This window comes from Colletotrichum lupini, chromosome 3 (assembly GCF_023278565.1).
Source record: "Colletotrichum lupini chromosome 3, complete sequence".
Taxonomy (NCBI): Eukaryota; Fungi; Ascomycota; class Sordariomycetes; order Glomerellales; family Glomerellaceae; genus Colletotrichum; species Colletotrichum lupini.
The window spans coordinates 4,536,506-4,550,205 of NC_064676.1; the positions used below are offsets into that span (position 1 = coordinate 4,536,506).

General features: G+C 52.6%; 8 protein-coding genes across 8 annotated transcripts; 5 read left to right on the forward strand and 3 right to left on the reverse strand.

Moving 5' to 3' along the window:
• Window positions 1-206: 206 nt before the first annotated feature.
• CLUP02_06117 (uncharacterized protein) lies at window positions 207-401 on the forward strand (the record flags this gene model as incomplete). Its single annotated transcript, XM_049285121.1, has 1 exon — window positions 207-401. One exon carries the CDS (start codon window positions 207-209, stop codon window positions 399-401), a length of 195 nt encoding a protein of 64 aa, XP_049142264.1.
• A 580-nt stretch (window positions 402-981) lies between these two features.
• On the reverse strand, window positions 982-3,602 carry CLUP02_06118 (sulfate permease; the record flags this gene model as incomplete). The annotated part of the gene is made up of 3 exons (XM_049285122.1): window positions 982-2,534; window positions 2,587-3,127; window positions 3,180-3,602. 3 exons carry the CDS (start codon window positions 3,600-3,602, stop codon window positions 982-984), a joined length of 2,517 nt encoding a protein of 838 aa, XP_049142265.1.
• Window positions 3,603-5,226: 1,624 nt separating this feature from the next.
• Window positions 5,227-5,628, reverse strand: CLUP02_06119 (uncharacterized protein; the record flags this gene model as incomplete). The annotated part of the gene is made up of 1 exon (XM_049285123.1): window positions 5,227-5,628. One exon carries the CDS (start codon window positions 5,626-5,628, stop codon window positions 5,227-5,229), a length of 402 nt encoding a protein of 133 aa, XP_049142266.1.
• Window positions 5,629-5,718: 90 nt separating this feature from the next.
• CLUP02_06120 (uncharacterized protein) lies at window positions 5,719-6,431 on the forward strand (the record flags this gene model as incomplete). The annotated part of the gene is made up of 4 exons (XM_049285124.1): window positions 5,719-5,823; window positions 5,882-5,927; window positions 6,026-6,142; window positions 6,226-6,431. The coding sequence occupies 4 exons, from the start codon at window positions 5,719-5,721 to the stop codon at window positions 6,429-6,431; spliced, it is 474 nt and encodes a 157-aa protein (XP_049142267.1).
• A 178-nt stretch (window positions 6,432-6,609) lies between these two features.
• Window positions 6,610-8,148, forward strand: CLUP02_06121 (TBC domain-containing protein; the record flags this gene model as incomplete). Its single annotated transcript, XM_049285125.1, has 3 exons — window positions 6,610-7,107; window positions 7,169-7,971; window positions 8,025-8,148. The coding sequence occupies 3 exons, from the start codon at window positions 6,610-6,612 to the stop codon at window positions 8,146-8,148; spliced, it is 1,425 nt and encodes a 474-aa protein (XP_049142268.1).
• Window positions 8,149-9,885: 1,737 nt separating this feature from the next.
• On the forward strand, window positions 9,886-10,632 carry CLUP02_06122 (uncharacterized protein; the record flags this gene model as incomplete). Its single annotated transcript, XM_049285126.1, has 5 exons — window positions 9,886-9,912; window positions 9,997-10,206; window positions 10,240-10,364; window positions 10,450-10,493; window positions 10,556-10,632. The coding sequence occupies 5 exons, from the start codon at window positions 9,886-9,888 to the stop codon at window positions 10,630-10,632; spliced, it is 483 nt and encodes a 160-aa protein (XP_049142269.1).
• Window positions 10,633-10,947: 315 nt separating this feature from the next.
• CLUP02_06124 (uncharacterized protein) lies at window positions 10,948-11,565 on the forward strand (the record flags this gene model as incomplete). Its single annotated transcript, XM_049285127.1, has 3 exons — window positions 10,948-11,063; window positions 11,124-11,256; window positions 11,404-11,565. 3 exons carry the CDS (start codon window positions 10,948-10,950, stop codon window positions 11,563-11,565), a joined length of 411 nt encoding a protein of 136 aa, XP_049142270.1.
• A 112-nt stretch (window positions 11,566-11,677) lies between these two features.
• CLUP02_06125 (uncharacterized protein) lies at window positions 11,678-13,351 on the reverse strand (the record flags this gene model as incomplete). Its single annotated transcript, XM_049285128.1, has 4 exons — window positions 11,678-12,290; window positions 12,389-12,663; window positions 12,700-13,092; window positions 13,166-13,351. 4 exons carry the CDS (start codon window positions 13,349-13,351, stop codon window positions 11,678-11,680), a joined length of 1,467 nt encoding a protein of 488 aa, XP_049142271.1.
• Window positions 13,352-13,700: the final 349 nt, after the last annotated feature.

Here is a 13,700-nt window from a genome sequence, read left to right on the forward strand (position 1 = left end):
ATTTTCAATGAAAAACCAGAAACCAAAGCGCCTTTCTGATTTAAAACTACATTGTGGTGCTAGACAGAATAATGTTCATCGCGTCAGCCGTAATCACGATCCTGTCGTCTCTGCCATCATGTATGCCCTACCCTCTTCGAACAACCATATACGACCATACCCATTGGAAAACTCGGGATCCCGTCCGCTCTCCCATAGATAAGCCAATGAAGGCCGGATTAGTAGTTGGGTCGGTGACGACCAGCGAATACCTGGTGTTGTATGTCTTTTGGTTATTTTTGGCGTTTTGGTGGAGATGTGTTGGTGTAGGTGGGTTCTGGATGCGTGGTGTTGATGTGATGTTGGTTTTGAGGATTGGGGGAACGTCGGACGAGGGAGGACGAGAAAAAAAATTGTTGTAGGCTGTGGGGTCGTATTGTTTGATGAGATTGTGACGGAGAATGTATTCTTTTATGAGGATTGTGGTTTGAGACGTGAGGGCGGCGCCGGTTTAGCTTGAAGTGTGTAACTTCGTGATAGTGGCAATAGAGGGGTTTTATCTGCCGACACCGGGGAACAAGATACATAATCAGGAAGCATCCGAAGGAAACATCTTATTACTCTGCGAATTCAACGGGTCCTGAGACAGAATCAACTCAAAGAGAGATGTATATGCTAGTATCCTTTGCTGGAGGGTAATTACGTACAGAGAAATTCCTCGAGGCTGAGCCTTTCTACGGACTTACATGCCTAGAACAAAATGAACAACAAATCACTTAAATGAGACTCGGATGGCTGGATCGTAGTATTTTCAATTCTCATAAGATTAACTGCAAGACGCAAACTTGCTCTCCCCACAGTGTGATATATCGTCATCAACATCTTCTATGTGCTTAATTTGATATCTTGCACCGACTCTTTCTTTCTTCAATAAAATTTCCCACCTAGGGTATCAAAAAATCGCTATACATCTGTTTCTATCCCTAACCCTCCACATTTTCCTCAATCACTAGAGGTGCTGGGACTCTTGGGGTCCTCTGCATCCTCTTCATCAATACCCCTGCCCTCGCTGTTGGCGATGGCGCTCTGCAGCGCGCTCGTTAGATCGACGTGGAACAGCGGCCTGTTGAGGCCGTGGACAACGACACCCTTCCTCCTAGGGCCGCCACCAACGTTGCCGGCGCCGGCGCCGCCCTTCCTCGAGCCCGACGAGACGGGGTCGATTTGGTCGTATGCGCCGTCCTTGCCCAAGGCCTCCTCGTCAATAGTCCTCGCGCCCCGCGCGTGCGTCGAGAGCTCCTTCTCGTTGGCCGCCTTCTCCGCGACCGCAGCCGCCGACTCCGAGCCGCCAATTTCGGCGACGCTGAAGATGGACTTCCACTGGTGCTGGGTGCCGTCGTTGCGGTCGACGGGGTAGCCGAAACCGGCGGCAACGAGAGCACGCTTGGTCCACCGGTTGTTGATGCAGGCAATGTGCCAGTTCACCTTGTCGGGGGATGCGTAGCGGTCGAGCTGGTTGCGGACGTCAATGAGCTGCTGGATGGACGTCAGGTCGACGTGGTTGACGGAGCTGAAGTCGAGGATGATGGCCTTGAGCGTCGGTCTGTTCTCCTCCTCGTGCATCTGGGCCTGCGCCTTCTTGGCCTTGCGGGACGGGCCCGGGTCGTTCCAGGGGCGGTCGCCCAGTCTTCCGTACGACTGCATGTTTGTGCGGCGCGTCCGGGCAAAGATGTAATCGGTGAGGTACTCGAGGGAGTGGCTGGCGTTCGGGTAGTTGAAGCCCTCGGAGAAGCGGTAGATGAAGATGCCGGGGTACGGCTCGTCCAAGGAGACCTCGGGGTTGGATCCGTCGCCGTGGTCGATGGGCAGGAAAACGTTGCGGGCGGCGTTATCGCTGGCGTTGAAGGTGCCGTACTCACCAATGACTTGTCGGTGGTCTTCGCCAATGACGTGGTCGCCGACGACGGAGTGAATCTTGACCTTTCCGAGGAAGCGTCCCTGGCTACGGAGAATGCGCCAGAGGAGCAGCACGGCAGAGATGCAGATTGTGGCGTAAATTCCGTTCTCGATGGAAGAGAAAATGGTGACAAAGACACCGACGAAGAAGATGACGACTTCAAGGGGCGAGACACGCCAGAATTGGTAAACAGTGTTGGGCGGCGTAATAAGATCGCCGACGGCATGGATAATGACTGCAGCCAGTGACGCGCTGGAGATGTAGAAGAACACAGCCGTGAGAGCGTAGATGGCGAGCAAGACAATAAGGCCAGTGATGACACCAGCGAAGGGAGTTCTGACGCCAGCCTTGGACTTGATAGCAGTACGACTGAACGAGCCCGTAGAGGGATACCCGCCAAGGAAAGGTGCGATGACGTTGGTAACACCAATAGCAACGAACTCTTGAGACGGGTTGATGGTGTAGTTGTTGACGCGACCGAAAGATTTCGAGATGGCAACGTGCTCAATGACCAACACAATAACGCTGGCAGGCAGGAAAGGCAAGAAAGCGCTGATGAGGTCGGTGTCGACCTTCGGGGCGCCAGCATTCTGGAAACCTGTAACTTTGGTTAGATCACGGTATACTAGCCGAGTGAAAATTGCACTAACCTCTTGGAACTTCTCCCAAGATCTTGAACAGCGGGTTTGACCGTCTGTTCATGTTGACCAGCCAACTGATCATGGTGTAGAGAAGGATGACGAAGACAGTTCGTAAGGTCGAGAGGAAGAAGAAAAGCTTCGACTTCTGAGGATACTTCTTGGCCAGACTAGTGAAGATGAACCGCAAAAGGTAGAGCATGGTGAGGGCAGTCAGGCCCATGGCAGCATCCAGCTTTGTCTTGGGGAGGGCCTTGAGGGTGTTGATGAAGACCAGGTAGGTAGCCTCTCTTGTGTTGACACCCTTGATGCCCAACAATGTGACCAATTGGCCAACAGCGATGCTGATGGCAGAACCAGTCATGAAGGCTGACAGAGAGGTCAAAGAGATCAAGTCGACAATCCATCCCATTCGAATCAGGCCAATGAAGAGAATGATGGCGCCGGCAATGATAGCTAGAGCAGACGCAATCTGATGACCTTCGTATTGGGGAAAGTCCGCCTGGACATCGGTAATAAGGTTACCAACGACAGTGGACATAACAGCTACGGGCTATTAGTCAGTTAGTAGAGTATCAATGTGGTTTGGAAGAGGATTTACATACCCCGATGGTGATATCCTTGGATGTAGCGAAGAACCAGTAGATAATGACACCCATGAAGGATGAGTAGAGACCGAACTGAGGTTCAAGCTTTGCGAGCAAAGCGTAAGCCATACCCTGGGGTACCACAACAGCACCAACAGTGACACCGGCGACCAAGTCACCAAGGAACCACTGCAGGTTATAGTGACCAATCCAGTTGAGGAAGGGGAAGAGAGAGCGGATGTATGCAAGGACTTCGTGGCCGTCGGGAAGAAGTTCGAGGAGCCACTCAGCCGTTGTTGGCTCCTCCTCAACGAATGTGTCCGAGGACTGGACAGAGAAGACAGACTCGCCGCGCAACATCTCTTCGTTTTCGGGCTTCTCGAGCTTGATGCCCAAGACCTTGGCCAGGCCATGGCCAATCTTGGTGCTTGTGCTCGACATGGTGGTTGATCGGACCGGAAACCGGCTGAGACTCTGAGGAATAACTTGTCGAGCTCTTGACTACTGAGACGAGTAGCACACAGGACCTCGCTCCTTTTTTGGCGAAGATGTCCCAAGGCTATATAGGAGTCACCGGGGGTGGTCACCGTGCCACACTCCTGGGTCCACGGGGGTCGCCGTGGGATTTGGCGGTCGAGAAAGGGCAGCAGGAATGGGAACCGGGGTGCGTAGTGGGCAGAAGCTAATGGTGCAAACCGTGACTAGAACGCTTCCAGTCCTGGAGGCTCGACGGGGGTGGCGATTTGGGGCAGGAGGTGCGAAATTGTCGCTACTTGACAGCCCTTGCAAAGTTGCGCAATCGGTCAAAGGGGCATTAATTGGTCGAGACAACGATGGCCGACTCAACGATGAGCGAGAGAGTTCCCGACACAGGAAAAACGCCGTAATTTGGCGGCGTGCGAAAATGGCGACAGAAGCGCTTGTGGCTGACAAGAAGGGATGAGAGACAACAACCCTTCACACAATAGTGGCGACAAGATATCTGTATCGTGTGGCCTGAGTGGTCTGGAGCAGCTGTTCGGGTTGTGCGACTGAAACAGAAGCTCTTCAAATCTTTCGGAAGCTCTTCGAAGCTCTTCAGAGACTCTCACAAGCTCTTCAGGTTAGGCTGAGGAAGGCAGGCAGACAAGCTTTTAATTGACTTCAGAAACTTCGGTAGTGGAGTGCCAAGGGAGGCTCTTAAGGCATTCTTGCTTGACAAGACGATGGATCTCATGGGCCAAGAGATGTGGCACCGGGATGACGGCGGCAGCCAAGAAATGAGCGTTGCAGAAGAGCCGAGGAGAAGACGACGACGGTAAGAGAGACTCGAGAGAGAAGGAAAACTCTGACAGGGGGTGTATGAATCCCTCAATGGCGCGGATTTAATAGCAACAATTGTTGGTGTCAGCAGAAGCTCTTTGTGGTGGTAGTATCCGCACTCCTCCCGCGATGTCGAAACCGGGGCGATGTCGCCATCGAGTCTTTGCCATTCAAAGCTTAGTGGAGACAGGCAATGGGGGTCCATGCTGCGAGCCCAATTATCTTATACCCACCAGACAAGGGACCTGCGCTCTCTTGCTTATTTGATATCGAATTGGTAATATCAGACGGGCTCGTCCGTACGATTTTCAATAAGCGCCATTGGATGAAGTACTCTATATGCACAATGCGGCGTATTCAGCTGTGATGAAGTGGAGGAACGCACCATGCTAAAGATGCGGTCTCGGAGGGAACTATTGCGTGGTTTCACTCGCTCTCTCAAGTCTCAACTTGGTTGACCACGCGGCATGTCAGAGATACAGGTGCACGAGGGGAAAGCTCGGGTTTCCTGTGGCCAGACTGCAGAAATTGGAGAATGCCAATGCTCATGTGTCGTCAGTCATGGAGCCGGGCGAAGCGCTGCCTTGTTGACCGACGTGATAAACTGGAGACGATGAAAAATCAGAGCAGACTGTCGGGTGAGGGACAATGCCCAAATGCCAAAGTGTTCCCAGTTGTGCAACACACATTTCCACGGGGAGGAGACGAGTATCCAAAGAACTACCGCATTTGGGACGGTACCTAGTGTGCTGACCAATGAGGTTCAGCTTCTGCAACTTGGCGATGGTGCAATAGTACCCTTGTTTGAGGTGATGAGAGAGTGGGGCAGATGGCTGCGGAGATGCTCAACCTGGTTGGACCCTTCTGAGACTTCTTCGCCTTGACTGGTTGCTTGTCTCGCAAAGTGTGGTGCGAAGCTTTTGAACGAGATGAGAAGCTGGGTTGGTCCTTGACAGATTCGGACCAGAATCTCAGATGGCCATGATTGTCGGGACGTGTGATGCACTTCCTCGTGGTCACTGCACGTGCGAATCAGACCGTCGACAATGGCGGCAAACTGCGAGATGCTCAAGAGTCTGGAGAGAGACAGGGGATGCTCGGCCCCAGGCGAAAGACGATGGCAAGATGGATTCACGGAATGGGGTTCCGGGATAATCTGCTGCATTGTGTGGGCAGAATCCGTAGTCGCCTGGCCTTCCGGATACTAGAGACTGGAGACTGGAGTTGCCTATTGCTAAGAAGATCCGTAAAGCGGATGTGGTTACGGATGGCCAACGTCATGGGCCAGCTTGGACCAGCAGCTAAAGACGCACCCATGACGCCAAGCTTGCGACAACAGAAGGCTGACATAAGGAAGGACGTTCAGCTCGGATAATCGACGGGGAGATACTCCGAATGGGTTTAATGATTTTCCGCAGCCGACTCGGGACATCTGCGCCGACGGTTCCGGAAGGGTCCCCGCCTGTGGGGGGTCGACCCGGACCTGCACGCTGTGGCTCAAAGAGGAAGTTCAAGATTAAGTCAATAAGGTAGTCTTTCAGTTGCTTGCCCCGGTTTTCCAGGTACCAGCCTCGATGATCAATGTTCTCTCGCCTTCTTGACGGTTGTTTCGTTCAGAGATTGGAGTCATTGCTACGAATTTGCCCAATTTCGGAAAGTGGATTGCATGCCATACGGAGGTCTCACACTTTCGGCCGGCGAGGCTGGACTAGAACTCTTAGAATGAGCAGCATGAAACATATTCAACGCTGGAATCGTTGAGCTGCTGGTCGCCAGCGAGTTTGGTACGCGAAAAAACACGGGGCAATTGACCGACGCGAGTCCTCAACAGCCCCTCTCCCCCCGGGCAACAAGTCGCTTTGCCTTAGTCAGAAAACAAACTCCAAGCCGCCAACACCTGCAATGCTTGTCATCTACACCACCGAGTCTGCAATCACCAACCTCCTCCCCGTTCCGGGCCAAAAATAGCAGCCCACGAGGTGTTGGTCACCTCGCTACGCTTGTTGTCTTGCCCCTTTTTTCTCTTCTAGCGGTTCTTGATACCGTGCCCTGCCAATCTTTCAGGATACTCTTCCAATAACCCGTCGTATATTCCCATTGTCCCTCAATTAGTGAATGTAGCTTGTCCGATTCTTCAGTTGCAAAGATGCCGCCGAGTCCCCCAAGAGATCCTCTCGCCCATCCGGCGCACAACTTGTCGCAAGCCAAAACCACAGAATTGCTCCCACCACCGTCTCCGCGTACCCATCGCCTTCGCAAACTGCAATCCGCGCATAATCTTGGCTCCAAGGCTGCTCTTCAGCTTCAACCCCTTCATCAACCCTCTTTGATCTCGCAGCAACGCTTGACACAAATCACGCAACGAAATATCTCTCCTACGCGACGCGACCCGAGCTCTTCTTCCAACGTGGCCCGACACACTCGAGGACGATCCAATAGCGATGCGCCGGCGCCTGTTATCCATCATATAAATGCGCTGGCTACGGGCAAGCGCAGCATGATGGGCATCAGCCCCAAGTACGCGACTATGTCTCTCCAACAACTTATTAAAGAGGGTCCCCCCGAAGGAGAGACAATTGAGGCTTTAGGTATGGCTCGTCGCAAAATCTTGAGCGAGGGCATCAAGAGTGATAGCGACGGCATGGTAAACATTACCCTTCATGCCCGTCAAGCATATACACCAATGCTGACTTATTGCCACGCAGTCAACCTTACGTATATACGTCTGGCTCATCCTGCTAGATACTCCCGTTCTCCCGACCGATGACTACTTGGGCCTAATTCACCGCGGAGCCTCCCCAGCCTACTCCAAGATTCGCAACGATACCTTTCGAACCCTTACGACTGATCCTTTGTTCAGGCGACGTGTGAGCGAGGCCAGCCTGATTCGCCTCCTCAACGCCGTGGCCTGGCGTCTACACGATGTGCGGGAGGAGCAGCGCAGGGAGCGACCCAGCACTGGAAGAAGCTCCATATCGCAGGACAGCTCGACATCGACGTCGACAGCCACAGCGTACTCGCAAGATCCCGCTTTTTCGCCGGGTGCCAGAAACCGTGCCAGGGCCCTCACCTTGACCACAGAAGGCTCCGAATCCAGCCATGCTGCGGAGCCCGGAACATACGTGCAAGGAATGAACGTGCTGGCCGCGCCTTTTCTATACGCAGCAAGGAGCGAATCCGAGGCCTTCATCGCGTTCTACACACTCCTCACGCGCGAATGCCCCGGCTACATCCGCGGCGCTATGGACGGCGTACACAAGGGTCTGGCGCTGGTTGACAAGGTCCTTGCCACGGTCGACTCGAAGTTAAGCGGCTACTTGCACTCCAAAGGTCTCACGGCTGAGATCTACGCTTTCCCCTCGGTTCTGACGCTATGTGCCTGTACGCCTCCGCTTCCCGAAGTCCTCAGATTGTGGGACTTTCTCTTCGCCTACGGGCCCCATCTGAATATTCTCTGTATTGTAGCCCAGCTGATGGGCATGCGGGATCAGCTCATGAGCTCTCCGAGGTATGTTTTCCGCGTCCTCTAGACTTGAGTTGTACATGCTAACAATCTATCAGCCCTAATAAGCTGCTGCGTTCATTCCCTTCGCTGCAAGCCGATAAGGTAATTGAGCGTACGCTGTGGATCATAGAAAGAATCCCAGACGACACCTACGTGGCTATAGTTGCGCACGCCCACTGAAGGCATGGATATTATGAATAATGGTAGACAAGAAGAGCACGAAGAACACCGCCTCACGGGAAGGTGGCGAGGACTCAACAAAAGGAAGGGGCGATGTCTGATGAATGTTTGAACGTTGAACGACGTGTACTTGTACGATGAGAAGACTTTTAATGACTTGACGATTGAAACAAAAACATGGGAAACGAGATGGGAACATCATGATAGAGCGCCATAGGGGGTGGTAAACGGTCAAGGATGGCATAGCTCCATGAGATATACGGGGGAAAGAACAGTACACTCGCATTGGGTTGGGAAATTAATTGAAACTTATCGTTATAATTCTTATCACTTGCCGTCTATCTTACTGTGAGACGAATATGTTGTCACCTAAATCTAGTACCCAGTCTTCCTCTGGTGCCCCTCCCTGTGGCGGGGAGCGATTCCGTGCTTGTAGAGAGAATATCAAGGTCTCTTGCCCACTTGGTATCATCCACCTCGGTACACTTGAGTCCAAACCTGAGGTGCTGTTTGTTCTATACTCTCATGGCATGACCTCTCGATTAGGGCGAGTAGACTTGAGTTTGGGCTGAGAGAATCTAGCTGATAGAGCGGAGTGGAGTTGACAACCCAGTGTATGTGAGGGCTGGAGGGGGAGGGAGGCAGGGAGAGAGTGAGGGTAAAGGCCAGCTCGCAATGAAGTATCACAGAAACGTCGACTCTGTGTAGATGACTTGATGTTGAGGCCTATCCACACGAAGTTGCGGTTAGCCCTCCCTCCCATTCTCAGCAGTCTGGTCAAGGAGGCACAGGTGGACTCGTCATCGGTATCGTGGCCGATATAGCATGGCAATAGAGCAAGTCAGCAATATCCTCCAGCACAACAAGTGGATTGTAAAGAATCTGCAAGTTGGCACCTTAAAACTCAACGAGCCTGGCATATGCCGATTGAAGTCCTTCGCCTGCTATGTGTCCATTTGCCTCCGCCTGTTCTTCGTCGAATCCGTAGACAGCAGTTACGGCAGTTGCTCAGTCTGTGTTTCACTGATAACTCCACTCAGTGGCGCGTCCAGACAAGCGCTCTATGCCTAACTTATTGATGTGAGTCTGGTCCAAGTTGTGGGAAGATAATGCTTTGCACAACTGCTTGAAAGCTCAAACGTTGTTTAGGCAGATGTTAATTGCCAACCATCAGAGTACACAAGCAAAAGAGAGTATTCCGTGAACAAGTATGGTAAGGGATTGTAAGACATCCAAGTTCTCGTACTTACTCGTGATGACACTGTTGAGGGCACAAAATACTTCTCACATATGACCGTCACGGCGGAACAGGTCTTATGAACCTTGTGTGGAACTATGACCTTGGAAAATGTACTTATTTCCAGGAAAAGTTTCTAGAGTCCTCTTATTTTCACAACAACGCAACAAAGGGCAGCCTATCAAGGACTTTCAGCAACTGGCAAATCATACTCAAGTCTTTCTCAAGCGCTATACTGTCAAGTTACCCTGACCTGGCAATAGGGCTTCCACATTCGACTCGAAACGAAAGCCTGAAGTCGAGGTAGCCTTGTAGAATTTGCAGAGTAGTATATTTAAAATAGTAAAGTAATTCCCGTGGACTGAGTACACTTGCTCAGGGCTCAAATACCAGGATTGATTTTTAAAATCACTACTTTAACCAAGGGCATCTACGTTGACAAATGTTTCCGTTCAACTCTTTGAGCACACGTCAAGTTAAAATTGTAACTTTTGTCGAACATGACTTCGGCGGCCAACTCAGACATTGTGACTACGCAAGCCACGCACGCACGTCATTTACCCAGAAAGCCTTCCTAGTTTACCAGAGATAACATCTCGCCATGTTCCAAGTCAGCCGCGACTGGGTTCTGCTCTTGTCCAGAATTCATACAGATGTTGATGCTAGGCTGCGATCCCTTCCGGAACCTGAGAGGCACACAAGGCTTCCATGAATATATTGAAGAGGCTTCAGTGCCGTTGAGGCTACTTTGCACACCTTCTTCGTCATCTTCTCGCGAAACGTGCAATAAAGGTGATGGGACGGGCACTCCCAGCAGAAGTGTAAGAGCCTAAGCACTTCTTCCAACGAGGCAGCTCCAGAAGGGAGTGCAGGCCGATGCTCACTTCTCCCTTATGCGTAGACTCACAATCAGAGGTAGGAACTCACTCGACATGAGCAATAGCTTGATTTCCAGGCAAGTCAAGTCTCACCAACCTAGGTGGGTGGCAATTGAGTCGGCTACAATACGAACTTAGGTTGTAACTAACCTTGAGCGGCTCTCTTATCCGCCACTGCTACCCTAGAGGTATTTCCACCTTCTTTACCAGGATGCAAGTCCGCACACCAGGTGTTCTTTTCAGCCTACCTAGCTGTCTCAACCCAAGATTTAGAGTAGACTCTGCGCTTCAGCAAAGTGCGGCGACTCTATGACGGGCATCCTCAGAGGCAGGGACACAGCCAGAAATTACAACAGAATGAAGCGATGAATAACAGGCAGATGAATTAGACAATTCTCAAAATCACAAAGCCATTTCACATACTTGCGACCTGCCGAGACACATTGCTGAACCGCTAAGGCCTCAGCCAGCCTCACCGCAGAAAGTGCGGAATCGGGACTAGTCTATCTTGAAGTCAGGCGACTGGATTCGCTCAGCAGGGCATTCAACTGCCGTCATTGGATTGCCAAAGGTATCCAGTCATCCTGTCGTTGGCCAGGTCGCGCGGCTCTTGTTCGTGACAGGAACACCTCCGTGAAAGATGACGTAGTCAGCTTTTGAATAGGCTGTTTTCCCCATGTAAGCATGAAATGTGGCGAGGCTAGAGTACCTCAGCTGAAGAGTGCGGGCTGCGACCATGATCAACCCGAGAGCGTCAACGATGTGGCAAGCTGGCACGGCAGGCAAGTCAAGGCAATGGCGTTCGCGATGATGATTGCCTAGCAGTCTAACTCGTGGCATCTTGATCGAAACTGGCACAGCGGTTGGCGCATCGAGGTGCGCATCATCACGGATGCTGTTGTCCCCGCAACAGGGTGCCCCGCGCCATCGAGCCAGGCGATTGATGACGATGAGCATGGTAAAGAGCCAGGCCCTGTACTCGGAAGGGCTCAGGTGAGTGGTGCTGTCCCGTCAAGGTCCTAAGCAGCGAGGGATCAGCGGCGCAAAGTGACAGCGGCCAATGGGTGTTGACAGGCAGGGGACGAAATGAGCTCTGGCTAGGCCGTGGCTCAGCTGACGCAGCGTCTCGGGGGCCATCAGTCAGCGGAGAGCTCACGCTCATCACACCAGAGGCTGAGGAAGATTGAAGAAGGGCGAATAGCAGCGGAAAATGACGAATTAGAGTCGCAAGAGGCTTGCGTAAAACCACGGCGGCTTCTCTCTTCCCACGACGTGCTGGTGTGGGATTTGCTGCTTGCCTAACACATCGCGGGGCCTGGACGTCGTCGTCATAAGGAACACGATCCAACAAGAGAGCGAGAAGGGGCATTACCGCGTGGTAATGTAGGGTTTGGCGGCGAAGGTGAGGGATAGATTAGGCCAATGATCTCATGGTTCGACAGTGAGTGATCGTGGGATCGAAGGTGCGGAACGTTGGATGCGACTTTGGTTGCCGTAGGAAATGCTCCGCGGCATCGTTGGTCATGTCTGCTTTGTCGATTTTGTGTCTGTTTGGATGGTTCAGCCACATTTGGGTAGCATAGCCTGTATGAAGTGCCACCCAAATGATTCCCAGTTCAGGTGCCTCGCGAGCTCCAGGGGTTACAAAATAGGCACTAGTATGGGGAGCTAGAGAATTGATGGCCGAATAGGGACGGACCTGGCTCCGAGGTGATTCGTCACGGGTTAATAGCTGACCAAAGCTGAAGTATGTAATACCCAAGGCGTCGCCGTTGGTGGTTTGCGACGGAGTCGTCTCTATCCCTTCATTGGCCGATGACTGACTCGCTCCTTGCCTACCTGTCCGTATGTTTGTTGTTTTGCCTGGGCAGAAAGTTGGCAACCAAGGCCGCGGGATTCCGGTTCCTGAGCAGAGGTGATTATCGAGATCGTTCCATGATCTCTGTACCGCCGAAGGAATAGCCGGCGATGGTACAAAGGAGAACGCCGCCTTTTCCGCCGTATCCCTTAGAACTTGTAAGCGAAACCTGTGCGGTGGATGCTAGTCGTCCACCAAAGAAGCCTCAGCCTCAGTCCAGGCGGCCTCGGGACTGGGCAAGGCAAGCAGAGCAAGGCACTGGGTCACAGCCAGGCGAGGCTCCGGTGGGTTGGAAGAAGATAGGCATCATGGCGGGTGCCTGGCAACGATGTGTTGATTGGAGTGCATGCACTCTCCCGTCCACCCGTCGTGCGGTCCGTCTGGTGCCATGCCCTCTCCGTTGGTTCTCTGCAGCGCGTTGAGGGGCGACCGACCACATTGCGGCTCAACAATTGAAAAACGAGTGATGCTAAGAGCAAATCGGCAGAAACGATCGATCCCGTTATCATTAGCTTCATGCTTGAGGGAGTCGATCCCAAACCCTGAGGTGAGGGAATGTTCAGGTACAATCAAGGTACTCCCGGCCAGGTGTGCGGAGTTTGCGCGTGTAGTGTAGCAAGCGTGATGCGAGGCGTTTGTACGGAGTAATTGGAGAGCTCTCCGTCAGGTAAGGTAGGCACAGGTAGGTTTCTCGGCAGGTATTCAGCCACGGGCACTCTTACTGTCCGCTGAACCGCGTAGCAGTCTCCCAGTATGCCTGCTGCGGGGGAAAAGAAGAGAGAGGGGCGATGTGCGTGGAGGAACCAAGTGAAGGGCACCTGGAGACTGCAGCCGTAAGCAGGGCGAGCGACAATAGTGGAACGAGAGAAACAAGTATCGGTGACTTGGCCTGTCGGTAGTGCGGTTGCAAAGCCACGTCGGTTTACGAGGTGAAAATTGGAACCGGGACCTGATGTTCCCTGGCCGAGAACCTATGAGAAGCCACTGAGTGGATTTGAGTGGAGACGGAGATGATCTTTTTAGCCACTCGCGTGTGTCCCAGACTCCCAGCAAAGGGCACTGGGGGGCTGGGGCATGGATGGGATGGGGCTCTTGATTTTCTTGCACAGCCACCGCGGGGGCTGAAAGGCCCTTGCTTTCGGGCTCCATTCTCTCAGGTTTCCTTCCCTTCCATTTCTCTCCCTCTCCCTCGTCATCCAGCTTGGTCCCCGGAACCCGACTCCGTCGCATTCACAATTCCAATACCTTACTCTGTACACTACCTTATGGACCGACGACCATTCAGCGTGGAACCTCGTTCTTCGGCATGTCACACTTTGTTATGACGACTAGAGCTGGGAGCAAGAGTGAGGCATGTTTTTATTTTCCTTGACCCGATATTGATTCCATCACTCCGTAGTGTGGCGCTCAATAAGCCGCAAGTATCGAGATAGTTCAAATATGCATTCACAGGGCGTGGCGTAATTCAGAGAATGCCAAGACGGAGTTAGGGAGGGGACGAGTGAGAAACAGTGTGTGTATGTGCGCGCGCATGGGTGTGGCTTGAGATGTATGTCCGCCGCCTGAGAGAAGTTGAGGT